The sequence below is a fragment of the Berghia stephanieae genome, chromosome 1, assembly GCF_034508935.2.
Source record: "Berghia stephanieae isolate SIO BIC M18660-M18661 chromosome 1, UCSD_Bste_1.3, whole genome shotgun sequence".
In the NCBI taxonomy this organism is placed as follows: domain Eukaryota; kingdom Metazoa; phylum Mollusca; class Gastropoda; order Nudibranchia; family Aeolidiidae; genus Berghia; species Berghia stephanieae.
In genome coordinates, this window is record NC_088360.1 from 137,798,027 (window position 1) to 137,816,569 (window position 18,543).

The 18,543-nt window shown below is 35.3% G+C and overlaps 1 protein-coding gene across 1 annotated transcript; it reads left to right on the forward strand.

The window, feature by feature from the left end:
* The first annotated feature begins 8,688 nt into the window (after window positions 1-8,688).
* Window positions 8,689-18,061, forward strand: LOC144963328 (actin maturation protease-like). The gene is made up of 7 exons (XM_078897259.1): window positions 8,689-8,855; window positions 9,952-10,245; window positions 12,078-12,158; window positions 12,770-12,891; window positions 13,854-13,998; window positions 15,416-15,486; window positions 16,329-18,061. The coding sequence occupies exons 2-7, from the start codon at window positions 10,064-10,066 to the stop codon at window positions 16,673-16,675; spliced, it is 948 nt and encodes a 315-aa protein (XP_078753385.1). The 5' UTR covers window positions 8,689-8,855; window positions 9,952-10,063; the 3' UTR covers window positions 16,676-18,061.
* The last annotated feature ends 482 nt before the right edge of the window (window positions 18,062-18,543 follow it).

The following is an 18,543-nucleotide window of genomic DNA, read 5'->3' on the forward strand; positions in this document are numbered from 1 at the left end:
ATTGGTTAAATAGCTATCTATGTTGCGCAATGCGACACATCAATTTGGAATGTGTGATCCACCACCTTCAAAACGGCAATATAGATAGTATGCAGATGACGTCACTCAGGTCTTTGCTATTGTTTTTGCCATCCGCGTTTGTGAGTTGTTCTCACTAAACTGTATTAACCACACTATAAAAGTTCATGGTTACACAGAGTTTGTGTGTTGGTCCGTTATACTTCCGGATGGCAATGTTGTGAACTCCTTGGCCAAGCGCATTCTATCTATAGATAGTATGCACGTGGCTAAGAAGTTCACAACATTGCCATCCGGAAGTATAACGGACCAACACACAAAACCCGTGTGTATCCATGAACCTTTATAGATAGAAAGCGCTTGGCCAAGGAGTTCCCAACATTGCCATCCGGAAGTATAACGGACCAACACACAAACTCTGTGTAACCATGAACTTTTATAGTCTGGTTAATACAGTTTAGTGAGAACAACTCACAAACGCGGATGGCAAAAACAATAACAAAGGCCAGTTTGGGTCCTTGAAGGAGCTGAGGAAGACAACTGCGTTCTTTTCCAACCGACGTGCTCTTATTTGCATTTATAATATTATTATGTACAAGTCGGTTTCAACCATAGCCAATATGAGGGGAAACGAAGAAGAAGAATAAGAAGAAGGAGGAGGAGGAGGAGGAGGAGGAGGAGGAGAAGAAGAAGAAGAAGAAGAAGAAGAAAGAAGAAGACAGAGGAGAGGAGAGGAGAGGGAGGAGGAGAGGAGGAGGAGGAGGAGGAGGGGAGAAGGAAGAGGGGAGAAGGAAGGAGGAGGAGAGGAGAGGAGAGGAGGAGGAGGGAAGAAGAAGAAGAAGAAGAAGAAGAGAAGAAGAAGAAGAAGAAGAAGAAGAAGAGAAGGAGGAGGAGGAGGAGGAGGAGGAGGAGGAGCAGGAGGATAAGGATGAAGAAGAAGAAGAGAGAAGAAAAGAAGAAGAAGAGAAGAGAGAGAAGAAGGAAGGAAGAGAGGAGGAGGAGGAGGAGGAGGAGGAGGAAGGAGGAGGAGGAGGAAGAGGAGAGAGGAGGAAGAGGAGGAGGGAGGAAGGAGGAAGAGGAGGAGGAGGAGGAGAGAGAAGAAGAAGAAGAAGAAGAAGAGAGGAAGAGAGAAGAGAGAAGAAGAAGAAAGAAGAAGAGAAGAGAAGGAGGAGAGAAGAAGAAGGAAGAAGAGGAGGAGGAGGAGGAGGAGGAGGATAAGGATGAAGAGAAGAGAAGAGAAGAAGAAGAAGAAGAAGAAGAAGAAGAAGAAGAAGAAGAAGAAGAAGAAGAGGAGAGAGGAGGAGGAGGAGGAGGAGGGGAGGAGGAGGGGGGAGAAGGAAGAGGAGGAGGAGGAGGAGAGGAGGAGAAGGAGGAGAGAGGAGAGAGAGAAGAAGAAAGAAGAAGAAGAAGAAGAAGAAGAAGAAGAAGAAGAAGAAGGAAGGAGGAGGGAGGAGGAGGAGGAGGAGGAGGATAAGGATGAAGAAGAAGAGAAGAAGAGAAGAAGAAGAAGAAGAAGAAGAAGAAGAAGAAGAAGAAGAGAGAGGAGGAGAGGAGGAGGAGGAGGAGAAGGAGAGGAGGAGGAGGAGGAGGAGGAGAAGGAAGAGGAGGAGGAGGAGGAGGAGGAAGAGGAAGAGGGAGGAAGAAGAAGAAGAAGAAGAAGAAGGAAGAAGAAGGAGGAGGAGGAGGAGGAGGAGGAGGAGGAGGAGGAGGAGGAGGATAAGGAGAAGAAGAAGAAGAAGAAGAAGAAGAAGAAGAAGAAGAAGAAGAAGAAGAAGAAGAAGAAGAAGAAGAAGAGAAGAAGAAGAAGAAGAAGAGAGGAGGAGAAGAAGAAGAAGAAAAAGAAGAAGAAGGAGGAGGAGGAGGAGGAAGGAGGAGGGGAGGGGAGGAGGAGGAGGGAGGATAGGATGAAGAAGAAGAAGAAGAAGAAGAAGAAGAAGAAGAAGAAGAAGAAGAAGAAGAAGAAGAAGAAGAGAAAGAAGAAGAAGAAGAAGAAAGGAGGAGGAGGAGGAGGAGGAGGAGGAGGAGGAGAGAGGAGGAGGAGGAGAAGAGAAGAGAAGAAGAAGAAGAAGAAGAAGAAGAAGAAGAAGAAGAAGAAGAAGAAGAGTCCCAGGTTGAGAGATTTTTTTTTTTTTTTGCCACGATGAGGGTCATTTAAATCGATCGATATTTGAAAGACGAGTTTTCTGGCCAAATTTTAAAATAATATCGTTTGTGGTTACACATAGTTTTGTGTTCTGGTACGTTACACTTCCGGATGGCAATGTTGTGAGTTTCTTAGCCAAGCGCACAGCAACTATAAGAGACATATTGCTTTATGATTTGAAGTGGCCCATCCAGTTGTCCAGGCCTGTGATGCCGGTTTGAAGTCGAGCAAACGGCTTGGTTATCCGACGAATGATCCTCCAAGTCATCGCCCATGTTTGAAGAATGTGTGCGGCTATGTGGTCTAGTGGTACACTCGCTTTCGGATCGGAAGGTCCTGGGTTCGAGCCTCGCTAGGCGCATAGTTAAGTCCTTGGAAAAGACTCTTTACTTACATTCTCTCACCACCCAGGTGTAAAATGAGTACCTGGCTGTAAACAACGTTGTCTCTGTCGTAAAAAATGAAATATCGCCTACTAGGCCTCGTTTTATATGTTACGTGCTGTTAGTCAGGGACCCCTTGTAAAGCGCTTTGACTACGTTCAGTGGATATTGCGCCGCATAAAAGCTCAAGTTTTTATTGTTATATTTATTTATCATTTTATTATTTAATTATTTTTTTTTGTTTGGGGGGGGGGGGGGGGGTTGGGGGGGGGGGGGTATTTTTTTAAAAATAACCAGCGTACCAAATGGATACATAGCTGATATTTTGTGCGGCTACATATTTGGTCTTGTATGAGATCCACATAATACGCTTCAACAGTCGTAACGTCACTTCCCTCGTAATGACGCATGGTAACTTAGTAACTGACTCTAAACTATCGGAACAATGGCGGACGCCCTTATGAAATATTTCTCCGACGAGCATAAAAGTGTATCCAGAGGAGAAAAACATTATAAATCTGATCATGTTTTGACTTTTACACATTCTGGTCACAAGACATATGAAAAGTTCTAGCCAGCATGAAGAATAAAAAGTACTGATTTTCTTTGTTTAGAACCATTAGGATGGCCGCAGTTGCTGGGCGACGTGACATCAGACTATTGAATCCAATTCCAGTGTCAATTTTTAATAGCATGGCAAAAACAAAATCTTTACATTTTGTGATGTACAAAAGAAATTAGAATGAGAAAATTGTTGGTTGCACCGTAACGAATGTGACAATTTTTGTAAGGAGGGTAAGGAGATGATTAAATGACCCTCATCTTGACAAAAACTCTCAAACCTGGGACTTTATGGAACACTTCGTAAAGGGTTAGGTTTTAGAGTTTTTAAATCGATCGATATTCAATTTGAAGGACGAGTTTTCTGGCCAAATTTTAAAATTCGTGTCTTTCTCGAGTACGACAGTTTATTGACGAAGTCCAAGACTTGGGATTCAATTTAAACTTGAATGCTGCCAGTGAAAAGAATGAATAAGTGATACTAAGTTGCTAGAAGCTGTGGTTCAGCGGTTTGTGGTCTTTGCTTCGTACCCGAAAGGTACCGAGTTCGATCACCTGCCGCCGCGCTGTGTGTTGAACAAGTCACCTCGCCCTAGCTCAATTTGCGGCCCTGCACTGCGACTGAAGCCCGGGTTATTCTAGTCTTCCCTGAGAAAAAATCTTTTTAAAATTTATAAACAATAATGAATATAACAGCTTTTTTTTTTTTTTTTAAAAGAACAAAATACCAAACACGGAACGTTTCGGGCTCAAAACCCTTCTTCAGCCAACAACAAAAAATAATAAAAACATTAATACATTGCTAAAAAAAAAAAACATATCGATGAATAAATATTTCGTACGTCCTCTCTTTTGATTAAAATTCTTGGAATGTGATTCCAATAAGACTTGACTTGAATAAAATGGACTACAGCATACAATGGACAATGATGCCAAGCAATGTGTAATAGTCGTACAACGTTTTACATAGAAAGCAGAGCTAAAAGTCAATTCAAATTTCATGGAATCGAATCATTATCAATGACATAAGAAAATCAATCGGATATTGGGGGGGGGGGGGAAAGGCTACTCACAGTCATAAAGCAAAATGGCGGGTCGACAGATCACATCAAAATTTGAGAATTTCGTCAAAATCTTCGATATGGCAAATTTGAGGTGTATCTATTATAAAACAATGGTCAAATAGATATTTGTCAATACATTTTTCTGAACATTTTTGTACATAAAGTGCAATAAATTGGCTTGATTATAGTGAAAAGTCAGACTTGCAGCAGTTGTAGTCCGGCGGTTACAAGCTTCTAAAATTTTCCAGTTTTTTTTTTCTCGCACCCGATTTATTTATTTATCTATTTATTTATTTATTTATTTATTTATTTATTTACTTACTTACTTACTTATCGATATATCTATGCATGCATATACTTCTATCTATTTATTAAGTACTCATTTGTTTAACCCGATAACCCCCAAAATGATATTCTTGCACTAGATGTAATTTACTCTGCCACCTTCACGCTAATCACCCAAATTGAATCTCATTAATAAAAACGTGTTACTCATAACAAAATACCACAGTGCACGATTTTGATAAGTCTGTATTATGGTAGGCTATACGGTAGGCGCTTAATTACATAATAATTTAGTTGCATATTTATAGTCATTATTTAGCACTTCAAACAAAGGCAATTAGAAAGCTCACGAACTCACGAAGCATTACGTTAAATAAGTATATATTGTGTTTATGTATGTATCACTGTCGGCATTTTATACGTTCGTACAAAAATTTCCTTTTGGATGAATAAACTACATTATTATTATTATCCGAAAAACCGATGACTTATTTGCAGGTCTGATAACCCAAATTGTGTTTGTAGCGTTACTTCTAAAGTGGAATCCGTATAACATCAACACGCTTAAAGTCAACTTCTGCTTAAAGTCAACACCTCTTGTTGGTCTCAAATTTTCTGTTCTTAATTACCTAAGTGTATTCCATTGATAATATGGTCTTGTGGTAGGACACTCGCTTTCCGATAGGAAAGTCTTGGGTTCGAGCCTCGCTCGGCACATAGTTGAGTCCTTGGAAAAAGCTCGTTACTTACATTCTCTCACCGTATTCAGGTTTAAAATGAGACCAGCCGTTAACAGCGTTGTTCTGTCCAAAAAAATATTTGTTATTACCATTACGACACAGTACCAGACTGAAGCCCTTTATCATAATATCCTCAAGGGGTCGTCTAAATGGCATTCGGTTAAATGAGTTCGTCACGCTAAACATTCATTGATTGTCTTTGGTCTCATACTCACAGACTATGTCAAATTGAATCCTCTAACGCTCATACAACACCTCACAACACATTTTATATTTATAATATTTATTTATTATTATATATTGTAATTAATATTATATATTTAAATATATTAATTATATTATTATATTATATTATATAAATATTATATAAAATTTAAATTTATTAATTTAAAATAATAAATTAGAATAATAATTATAATAAAAAATAATATATAATAATAATAATAATAATAATAATAATAATAATAATAATAATAATATAATAATTAATAATAATAATAATAATAATATAATATTAATAATTGATCAAATTATCAGATTTCTAATTTTACTCGATATGTTTGATCAAATTATTCGACTTAGATTTCAGGTTTTTTAGTTATGTTGCTGATGCAGATTGATCTGCGGCAATTGTCTGTACTTTTAGTAGTAATGATTCGATATCTCCTCGTCTAGTTTGACTGCACATTTACGTGAGTATGATTACGACTAAATCAGTACGTCAGTCTGTGGAGTGTACTTTGGAGAGGGTTGGGAATATGGTGGTAGGTTGTGGGGGTGTAACTTGGGTTGGGTTGGAAGGAGTGGGGGAACGATAGTTGGAAGGGATGGTGATGGGAGGGAGACTGGGTGAGGGTCAGAGGGTCATACTGAGGACTCCTAGTACACTCTCATGTTATTCCTCTCTCTCTCTCTCTCTCTCTCTCTCTCTCTCTCTCTCTCTCTCACACACACACACACACACACACATACATTCACTCTTCTTTCCCCACACCTCCCCCCCCCCTCTCTCTCTCTCTCTCTCTCTCTCTCTCTCTCTCTCTCTTTATTTATTTCTTTCTCTTTCTTTCTCTCTCTCTCTCACTCTCTTCACACGCACACACTTATAAACACACACAAACAAAACACACACACACACACACACACACACACACACACACACACATACAACATACACACATTTCCTCCTCTAGAATCGAGGTATCTGCTGGAATGTTGCCAGGGAAACGAGAACTCAGTGCGAGACTGACTGGTATTGTATTATTATAGTCCAGCTTAACTCACTCAATCCTGGAGATTTTTGCTACTTTTCAAAATTGGAAAAAATGTATTAAAATGAACATGTACATAGATAGTTTTATCCAACTACCATAAACAGGCAAAAACTAAAAACATTAGTTTTCATACTACACCCATTATAATTTGTCCAAGAAAAATGTAATAAATAGGCATGGAGTGGAAGTAACCCGGGTAAACTACGGATATAGTCGATGTTAGGGTTGAGTGAGTTAACATTCCATTCCATGTTATCATGATCGCCGATTTGCCGATGAATAATACGCAAGATACCAATACAAAATAGAATATAAAGCAAGCTCTTGTGTTGTTGATGCTAGGCGTTTATATAGATAGAATGAAGTTGACGTCACTCAGGTCTTTGTTGTTGCTTTTTGCCATCCGTGTTAATGAGTAATTCTCACTAAACTATCTATATTAACCAGACTATAAACGTTCAATGTTACACATAGTTTTGTGTGTTGGTCCGTTATATTTCCGGATGGCAATGTTATGAGCTTCTTGGCCAAGCGCATACTATCTATAGATTGTGCGGCTATTCGGTCTTGTGATTTGACACTCGCTTTCGGATCGGAAGGTCCTGGGTTCCAGTCTCGCTTGGCGCATAGTCGAGTCTTTGGAAAAGACTCTTTAATCACATTCTCTCGCAGTACTCAGGTGTAAAATGAGTACTTATGGTCATTAACAGCGTTGTCTTTGTCGGGCAAACATTTTTATTACCACCTAACAGGTTCGTTATGTTACGTGATGCTGTTGGACAGGGAGCCGTTGTAAAGCGCATTGAGCACGTTTAATGGATATCTTCATCAACATCAGTCATATTATTATTATTATTATTATTATTATTATTATTATTATTATTATTATTTATTATTATTATTATTATTATTATTATTATTATTATTATTATTATTATTATTATTATTATTATTGTTATTATTATTATTATTATTATTATTATTATTATTATTATTATTATTATTATTATTATTATTATTATTGTTATCATCTTGATCATCATCATCATCATCATCATATAACAATAATAATATTTATATTATTATATTATTATTATTATATTATTATTATTATTATTATTATTATTATTATTTTTATTTTATATTATTATTATTATATTATTATTATTATATTATATTATTATTATTATTATTATTATTATATTAAATTTTTATTAATAGGTATAATATTATTATATTATATTATTATTATTAATTAATATTATTATATTATTATTAATATTATAATTATTTTTATTATTATTATCAATTATCATTATTATTATTATTGTATTATATTATTATTATTATTATTATTATTATTATTATTATTATTATTATTATTATTATTATTAGTTATTATTATTATTATTATATTATTATTTATTATCATCGCCTCTATCATCATTATCATCATCATCATCATCATCATCATCATCATCATCATCATCATCATCATCACAACACATCATCAACGACATCATCATCATCATCATCATCATCATCATCATCATCATCATCATCTATATATAATATATAATAATAATAATAATAATAATAATAATAATAGATAATATAATAATAATAATAATAATAATAATAATAATAATAATAATAATATAATAATAATAATAATATAATAATAATAATAATAATAATAATAATAATAATAATAATAATATAATAATAATAATAATATTATTATATATATAATATTATATAATAATATTATATTATTATTATATTATTATTATTATATTATTATTATTATTATTATTATTATTATTATTATATTATTATTATTATTATTTATTTATTATTATTTTTTTCATCATCATCATCATCATCATCATCATCATCATCAATCTCATGATAATATCATCATCTAGAACAACTTCCTGTTCATCATCAGCAGCAGTATTATTTTTTTCTAATAACATTATTTTATCTGAAAGATAACAAAACCTGCAGACCTATTCACCATAATTGACATGTACTTAAATGTTCAATTTGGCCATAAACATAAAGTTTATTTTCTTCTTCTTTTTTTTTTTAACAATGAAAAGTCTACCAACCAAAGAAAGTGAGAGCTACGTCTATCACTATTTTCTAGCACTCTTCTAGAGTGAAGAGAACCACGCCCCTTAGCAAACGACTGCAATCGATAAGTCGACAGTCGACAGTCGACAGCAGTTCAGTCTTGTGCTCTCAGCTCACACTCTCTCATTGTCTCTCATTCTTTCATCCCTCTCCACTCACCACTGAAGAACTTAGCCTATGTGCTCACCATATTCTGTGATTGCTAACAGAGACAATGGACAGGGAAATTGAATGAAGCAACACTGTTGGTTCGTATCTTTACTTAACTTTAACCGTGCTTTACAAATGTAGTGAAAAGTATGTCTAAGTGGTAGGACGATATTATATCATTATTCTATCTAGAGACTAGACTAGAGTCTATCATCAACCTTGCCATAGTATTATTATAGATAGATTGATACATGTCTATCATTATATTTATTCCTCTAGATACCTATACATAATCTATAAAAAAGGCTTATAATGAAAAAAAATATTCACCTGGAGCCAACTTACTCCCGAGTGCGGAGGCCAAGTGTATAGAAAATAAATGCAAAACTTTCCGTTTGATTTGAGAAAAATTACAAAACGGATTTTCTCCAGAAAATATCCAGCATCTTTATTATGAATGTGTTGCCTGTTGCAGGTCTTGTATAGCAAAACTTGAGCTCTTGTGGAGCGCAATATCCACTAAATGTTCTCAAAGCGTTTTACAAGGGCTTCCAAGCCAACAGCAACTGTTAACATGTAGAACAAGACATGACACCTGTAAGGCAAGATGTTACAATTTAATAACACGAGTATTGAGAGAGAATGTTGATAACGAGTATGGAGACAGAAGAATCAAGTGCATTGCCAAGCAAAACTGGAAATAGACATTCAATTCTCACTTTGCAATTGTCTGCTATATTGGAAAGTTTCAAGTATTTATTTATTTATACTTGATCATTTAAAAAATATTTTCTAGTGGAGTCGATGCTTCGAGCAAGTGAAAATTATGGATCAATCTTATTTATTTGGCATTACGCTCCTCTTTTCAGGACCATTCGATTGTCTGTATGTTTGGGGTTTTTGAAAGTTATTTTGTCGTTTGTTTTTCTGTGTGTGGATTTTTAAAAAAAACATTTGAACCTAACGCATTCATTCTTTTTTTTTTTTTTTTTAATTATGATCCTTTCGAAGTTTATATTCATTATTGGTCAATGATTCTTCTCATTTTTAAATTACATATCTTATTTGTGAAATGATTCATGATCAACACATTATAATTAATGACATTCTTTTGTGGTTGTAACTTATGCTTCCCTCAATTACTTTTTTATTTTCATCAAAGATTACGGAAAGAAAAACAATCTTTTATTTCAGGTGTTGTCGCTGAGAAATTACTCATGATTTGACTTTTTAAAAGTCACCCACAGAAGTGCTCTCTATATGAATCATTTTGAAGACAGTGATGGTACCCTAGTCTACACAAAATATGTCCCAGGAGCCGTATCAGATTCCTTTGCCCCCACCACCACCCAGTAGGGCCACAAGTGAGCCATGGGTTGCCTCTACAAACACTCCGAACACTATGAAATGTATTTCTCATGAGAATATATTCACTAGTGCAGAAGGGCAAGCAAGAAAAGCATATCAATGGTTTATAAGAGACAAGAGGCAAGTGTTATTGACTGGTTTTGGGTTTTTTTCATTGCACATTAATCACAGTGGCCAAACGTCCTGATAAATTCGGGACTGTCCATAGCCTTCGTAAACTCATGGCCTGATACTAACCCCGAAATGACGTCAAAAGACAAGTCTTTGGTCACAAAAGAAAACAAATCGTGAGTTGTATTCAACTGTTCAATCACTGGGATCACTTTTTTTGTTGTTTTCTTGACCTCTACTAAAGACAACTCAGTAGGCAGTCCACAAACCTAAAAGTGATGTCAAAATATGGGTGTTAGTCGGTTTTAGTGTCACGCTTTAAGTTAATGATGGCTACGGACTTTCCGGATTTGGCAATCTAGAGGAAAAGAAAAATAATATTTTTAAAAGGTTAGATCATTATATTTCATATTTTATGTATGAAAATGACCCCATGTCACAGGATTATGAGTTTTTTTTACCAGCAAATTAAAACAAGTAACAGGCAAATCGAGATTATCTAAAGTAAGTAAACTTTAGTGTTTAGCAATCTCAATCTCTATTATAATCTATAACAGTCCTAACATTCTGCCATTTTGAGTCATGATGGTATGGCATGTCAGGATGACCCATTTTAACTCCTTGAAAAGTTAGCCACTGTACATTATGATGATTTTTCGCAATTGCCATTATGTGGTATCAATAATCCATGAAAATACTAACAAAAGTGCAATTGGAAAGTTATTTTCATGGTCCCAGGCTTTGGGCATCTCCCAATGCTCCCCAAAAATCCATGCTACTCTTTACAACACTCATTACTAGTTATTACATTAAACCTACCTTTTGTAAAATACAGATTGACAGGAGACGAAGTCGATGATTTTGTGTTCATTTCAAATTACAAACCTGTTCTTCATATATTCTTTAAAAATTTGTATGGTCCAGATATTTCACTGGAGTTATAGATTATCCGATATTGGCTTTGTGGGCTTGTGGTATGACACTCACCTTGGATTATTAGGTAACTGGTTCAAGTCATGCTGTGAATTGGGCAAAGTTGAGTCCTTGGAGAAGGCTCTTTAGTCACATACTCTCACCATGCTTAGGTGTAAAATGGGTACCTAATAGATAACAGGATTGTCTCTGTCAAAAAAAAAAAAAGAAAATAAATGTAATAACATCTTACACTTACAAGTGTCATGTCTCTCCTACATATAAAGTGTTGCTGTTGCCTTGGAACCCCTTGTGAAGCGCTTTCGGCATTTTAAATTGACGTTGGGTTTATGCAAACTTTTTGTGTATTATAATTTTTATACATTTTATTGCTAATGTCATTCACCCTGTCTCTGTGTTGGCCATCCCACTTGAATATTACATCACTTTTCTGGGAAAACTTCATGTCCTATAAGACCACTTAAAGCTACCCTTCTTGGTTTGTTTTGCAGTAATCTTGGCTGCATTAGAAATCAATGTGAAATGTATTTCTGTGATTACTGCATCTTGTCCAAATTTGCTATAATTTATATTTATTCATTTAATTTATGAGGTTTTTAAAAAAATTGAACACAGTAATATACTCAATAGGGATGAGATGTTTCCTTTTAGAATTTGAATTTTAAAAAAGATGGGTTTTTATTGTCTTTGAAAAACATTTTTTCTGTATGTTTTTCACGCTCATATTTTTACCAATTGCCATTATTTGGTATCAATAATCCATGAAAATACTAACAAAAGTGCAATTGGAAAGTTATTTTCATGGTCCCAGGCTTTGGGCATCTCCCAATGCTCCCCAAAAATCCATGCTACTCTTTACAACACTCATTACTAGTTATTACATTAAACCTACCTTTTGTAAAATACAGATTGACAGGAGACGAAGTCGATGATTTTGTGTTCATTTCAAATTACAAGCCTGTGAAACCAATCATACAAAACGGACCATTGTAAGTGGTTTGTGGTTTTTAAAAAAATTTTATTTATGTACTCCTTCATATAAATGTTTGAATTTGTATTTTAAAAACTTGACCTCACTCTGAGCAAAAATTATCCTTGATTTTTCACCACTTGTCATCTCACCTAGCTGTACTCTCAAGTTTCTTTTTATAAAATGCCAGTATCTATCCCTATTTCCTTTTTCTAATTGTTGTGTTGATACGCTATTTCTTTATTTCCCTTGTCTTTTTCCTAAAGTTTAGATCACATATGAGAGAGCTTTCGTGTGACTAGTTTGTATGTATGTATGATCATAGTGTAAGTAAGAATTATGACTGTAGATATTGCCTTATGATAGTGAATTCTGAATATCATCATGATTTTCTAATTGTGTGATTTTGTTTATTTATTTGTTTGTTTATTTATTTATTTATTGTTGTTGATGTTGTTGTTTTATTTCTTGTTTATTTGATGATGGAGAGTATAATAATAATTCAGTTTATTTATTCATTCTTGTAATTCTCGTAAAACCAATTCCCTTATGGACGCATTGTTTATTTATTATTACTAATTAATTTATTTATTTATTTATTAATTGTACTTTGTCTGATTTTTACATCAGATGTGGAATGGTTGCTCTTGCCATGGCATCAGAACTCACCCAGGAAAAAGTTGTGTCGACTGAGGACATTTATGATGAAGCAAAGAGGTGTGGCTTCAGTTTACAAGGGGAAATGTTTTCAGGTCAGTGCTTCTCATCTACTATTTCGATTTATATTCCTTTCCCTGAACAGTCATCACACTTCCCGCTCAGGACAGCTCACTATATTGTTATTACTATTATTATTTGTTTTCGTTCTCTCCTATCCATGGCCATTTCTAGGTATTGAATTATTTTTTTTGAGGACATGTTTCCCTGTGGGGATGAGTGAAGGGAATTTTTAAAAAATACTTTTTTTAATTATCAAATGGAGAATCCGTAATATTTGTGGATAAACAAAGGCTATCATGAACAGGCACCCATTCATTTTAATTATTATTCTACTGTATTGTGGAATTGCCCGAGCGAATTTTTAAAATAATCATTTGAGTCGGTGGGTGATAGAAATTACCCTTAATTTAAAAAAGGTTTGCAAGTTGCTCATTTATCAATCTGTAAAAAATAGTTTTATGATTTTTAGATTTGCTAGTAATTCTGTGCTGGTTGGAAAAAAATTTAACATGGGCTATAAGCAGATTCTACTAATAGTACCTCTATAGATGTGGTGGCATTGGCTGTAAGGAAAACGGTGGCTATGTGGTCTTGTGGTATGACACTCGCTTTCTGATTGGAAGATCCTGGGTTTGAGGCTCGTTCTGCGCCTAGTTGAGTCCTTGGAAAAGGCTCTTTACTCATATTCTGTCACCGTACTCAAGTGTAAAATAAGTACCTGGCAGTTAACTGCGTTGTCTCTGTTTTACAGGCATCAGGCTCTTCATACATGTTAAGTGTTGCCTTTTGTCCAGGGATCCCTTGTAAAGCGCTTTGAGCATGTTTAGTGGATATTGCGCTATAAAAGTTTAATTTTTTAAATTAAAAATAAAACAATTTTGACCCTCAATCCTATTTTTTTTAAAAGAATAGATTTTTATTTGATGATGGGACTTCATACATGCTGGTTTAATCATGATTTAAAAAAAAAAATTATTATTGCTTCTCCCCACAGCCTTGTATATGCAAAGATTGGCCTCACAGTTTCTGGATTGCGATGTGAAACTAGTGACATTGACGTCCAATGAACAGTTTAGTGGCAAAGGAGCATCATGGATTGTTGTTAAAGCTTTGTTAGAAGATAATCTTCTACTTTTTCCGTATCCTTTTTTCCCCCAAGTTTTCTTCCACTATCTTTTTTAACAATTCAGTTTTCTTCTAATCGACATAATTTTTTGTTTTGTGAGTGTAACGTCAATGTTTTTGCTACTATTAACGGCCAGATACTCATTTTACACCTGAGTACACTGAGAAAATGTTAGTAAATAGTCTTTTACAAGGACTCAACTGTGCACTTTTAAGACTCGTAATGCAAATGTTGCTGATGTTAACGGCCAGGTACTCATTTTACATTTGAGTACAATGAGAGAAAGTTAGTAAAGAGTCTTTTACGAGGACTCAACTATGCATGGCTCAGAGCAGGACTCGAACCCTGGACCTTACAGTCTGAAGGCAAGTGTCATACCACAAGACCACATAATAATACTGTTTGGAGATGATGGATCACAAATTGAGACAAGTGTTTTATAACCAGCATGATCAACTGAGGGGTGGGGGGGGGGGGGGGGGGGGGGGTAGAGCACTCGCTTCACATGCAAAGGGACTGAGATCCATATCCCGGGTGCTGTCGAGATTTTTTTCTGACCGCTCTGTCCTCCCAGCAGTGAATGGGTAGCTGAATCTGTTAGATTTGGCAGAAAGTACTTTGCAGTAGACTAGCGTCCTAACCAAATGGTAGCAAGCAATAGCTATTATCCGTTTCACACTAGAGAAACCGGGATAAACTCCGGCTCCATGGGCCGAATGGCTCTGAAGGACTACTTATATATTATATGATCAACTGGTCATATTTTATTGAGATGTAGTGAGGTCATTTTAGCTGGGTGTGGTTCTTAACCTCCCATGGAGGGCAGGATCGTTACTTACACTCTGTCTTCTATACCCTTATAATCTGTTTTCCAGCTTGCTTTCTGTTTTTGTCTTAGAATGAGATTACCTGGTCTTGTCCTCTCCCTGGACGGAGTCCTTGGCTGGCAGGGAAACAGTCGATTGTATAGTTATAGTTTTCGGAGATGTTTTTTTTTTTTGTAAATCATCTCTCTGTCATGTATTGTTATATTTGATGTTTTGAATTTATAATGTAAGCACTTGAGTTTGTTCCTCCTAGTCGGATCCTGTGCCTGTGGATGGATGAGACTTTTAGGTGATTTCAAACTATGCACAATGATAGTATGCTTCTTGGAATCTAAATCTATTACCTATTTGTGAATCTAAATCTATTACCTATTTGTACCATCTGTTGCCTACGTTACCCTTTCCCTTTTGTCTTACTTTTCTAGTGTGATTTTAATTGTAAATCTATAATTTTTTACTATCCCACATTCCTCCGTTTTACTGGTGCTGAAATGACCTAAAAGTGCTGTAAAACCCTAAAATACAAACAAACAAAACAGGTCTTGTGTGTTTAGAATTAGTGGTAATGAGTTGAAGTATACCAGGCTTAAATCTGTCATTCAGATATGATGCCGACAAAAACCATGGGCCTTGTCAGGCTAAAGGACACAAGGCACATTGGGCTCTTGTCACTGGTGAGTTTGACATTTTATTTACGGACATTTTTATGATGTTAATGAAGATGATGGATGGTTATGATAAAAATTATTTTTAACAGGAATGATAATAATGATAATGATCATAATAAGAAGAAGAAGAAGAAGAGGAAGAAGAAGAATCTGAAGAGTTAGTGGTGTGCAACTGTTGACTGATGAGGAAATTATGCTTAATGAAAGGTGAGTGGATAATTAAGTTTTTAATATGAAGCCTGTGGCTGTCTCTTCGTATCAGTGGGACGGTCCGTTACTTGAGTTTTGAAGTGCAGTTAGTATTAGTATTGGTTGCAGCTGTCAATGGGGTGTGGAGGTTTAAGGATGGGTGGATGGAAAGTAGAAGAAAGGAGGATGGTAGAAATTTAACCATTACTCTGTTCCAACCCGTCTTTTGTTTTGAAGTAAGTGATGGAGTGGTGGGGGGTGAGTTAAAGGGATGGAAGTCATAGTCGGGTTGTCCTGATTCATTTATTTACTTTTACTTAGGGGAGATAACTCAAAATGTGTTCCTTGCATTTAAAAAAAAGATTCCTTCAGTATTGTCTCCCTTGAAATAATGCATGCATGGGTATAGTGGGACTTGGCTTCAGCGGGGATATTGTTGTTGTTGCTAATCCCACTATCCCTGTTGTATTGTATCCGAGTTCCATTGTAATAATAATAATAATAATAATAATTTTAAACAATAATAATGATAATAATAATAATTTTAAAAAAATAATAATAATGATAATAATAATAATTATTATTAATATAGTAATATAATCTAATAATAATAGTTATAATGATAATAATACAGTGGAATACCTTTATTTCTTTCACAGGGTTTTTTACAGCCATCAAGAGAGACACAGTAGAAAGCCATTCACTTAATTGTCTCAGGCAAGATGATGAAGTAAAGGGCCTTTATTATTGGGATGGTGGTGGGACAGTGGACAGTGATAATAAGTTTGTCGACATTCTCTCTAAAAGTGCAGACTTCAAGATATACACCCATCAGGGGAAAAGCAAGTATTGTGGCACTTGGTACCTGAAAGACATGCTGGAAAGCAACAGCAACCTTCTGGAGGTCGGACCTGACCGAAATTCGGAGGAGTATGTGATACCAGAAGGTGGTGTTGAGGAAGGTTTGAGATGCAAAGCTCTTCTCGTCTGTCCTGGAAATAGCTGATGATAGGCAGTGTTGCGTTTGTTGACTTGATCGGTGTTGATGGTTTTCCTCACAGCCACCGAAATCAGCAATTTTGGAGTCAGAGAGGAATTTCCTCCTTGTAAAAAGTTACAATCCCCTCAATCAAATGTACTGGCAGTGTGAGACTCGACGTGTGGTAGAACATATAGTAATAAACAAAAATGAATAGAACAGTTTCAAAAAAGAACAAAATACCAAAAAGTCCAAGATTTTTCTATAGAGAGGACCTAAAAAATATCTGGAATTTAGTAATGTATTTATGTATTTATTTTTAAAATGTTGGCTGAAGAAGGGTTTTGAGCCCGAAACGTTCCGTGTTTGGTATTTTGTTCTTTTTTTTAGTTGTTATATTCATTTTTGTTTATTACTTTTTACAGTCCACAGCTTCTAGCAGCCTTGTGTCACTTGGAACATATAGGTTCAGTTTCCCACAAGCCAGGAGTTAGCTAGAGTATCAATGATTGTTACCATCTCAATTTCATTAAAAGGGGGGGGGGGGGGATCAGTGTAGTCAAAATGGGATTTAACGGCAATCATTTAAAAATTTCATCCTATTTTACTTTTTGTCACTATCAGCATTGCCAGATGTAGTTGCGATAATTTGTTCAAATTTATAACACATTTTTAGTGGCCTTAAAATCTGTACAGTGTAAAAATACCAGGTACATTTACAGGCATAAAGGAGGATAAGAATAAAAATGATGTGCCTTCAAAGAAAAAGGGCTTTGCTTGTCACAGGAGCCAAGTTAAGTATGAAATAAGTGTTTTCTTGAGCAGCTTTATTTTTTATTCCTAAAATTTTGTTTGCACTTTGATTCCGTCCAAAATAGACAAATATCCAGGTCTGACATCCAATTGCAATTTTGGGCCTAGTTTAACATTGTTGTAGTGGACATTTTTTTGCGCTATTTTTTTTTTTGAGATTTCCATTACAACAGTGAGCCCATAATGAAGTGGTTACAATTAAGTGCACGTCGTTCCCGTCCAATAACTGTGATGTGATTCCTGTTCCCCCCCCCCCCCCCCATAAGTTTTATATTATTTTGGGGGGGGGGGGGGGGTTTAAAACATTTTACCTCTGAAGTTAACTTGAGATATTCCAAAGTCAGCTAGGACGAGGATCAGTTTTTTGATTAAGTCCATGTTCATACACGGTGGTGTTAAAACTGTTCATGAATATTCATAAAACAAATAAAAATGTCTATTCAGAGGTCTTGTTAGATGTGAAAAATGCTTGGACCAAATATCACATTTTCACATGAAGACAGTTACTCACTCTAGCTCTCTCCCTCTCTCTATCTCTATGTCTGTCTCTCTCTCTCTCTCTCTCTCTCTATCTCTCTCTCTCTCTCTATATATATATATATATATATATATATATATATATATAATGTAAATTTTCACTCACATTTTTTTGCCGAGACGACTCGTTTCTGTGTTCCTTACACTTCCTCAGTCGGCATAATCCGACTGAGGAAGTGTAAGGAACACAGAAACGAGTCGTCTCGGCAAAAAAATGTGAGTGAAAATTTACATTATATATTAGCTCTAACCACCATTATCGAGCACTTTCGTACCTACAAGTACCCACCAACACTCATAAATATATATATATATATATATATATATATAAAAATGTTTTAATTTTCAGTTCCAAAATTTCCATAACATATAACTTCATGACCTTTCCTACAATCTCCGAAATTGTGAAATACAGTATTGAATTGGAAGTGTTTCTAATCCTGACAAATGAACATTAGGATGAAAATGGTCAAAGAAGCTAAAGAACTATTATGGCGGTGTCACGCTGAGTAAGTGTGTGAGAGAGATGTTAACTGTTTGCTCGT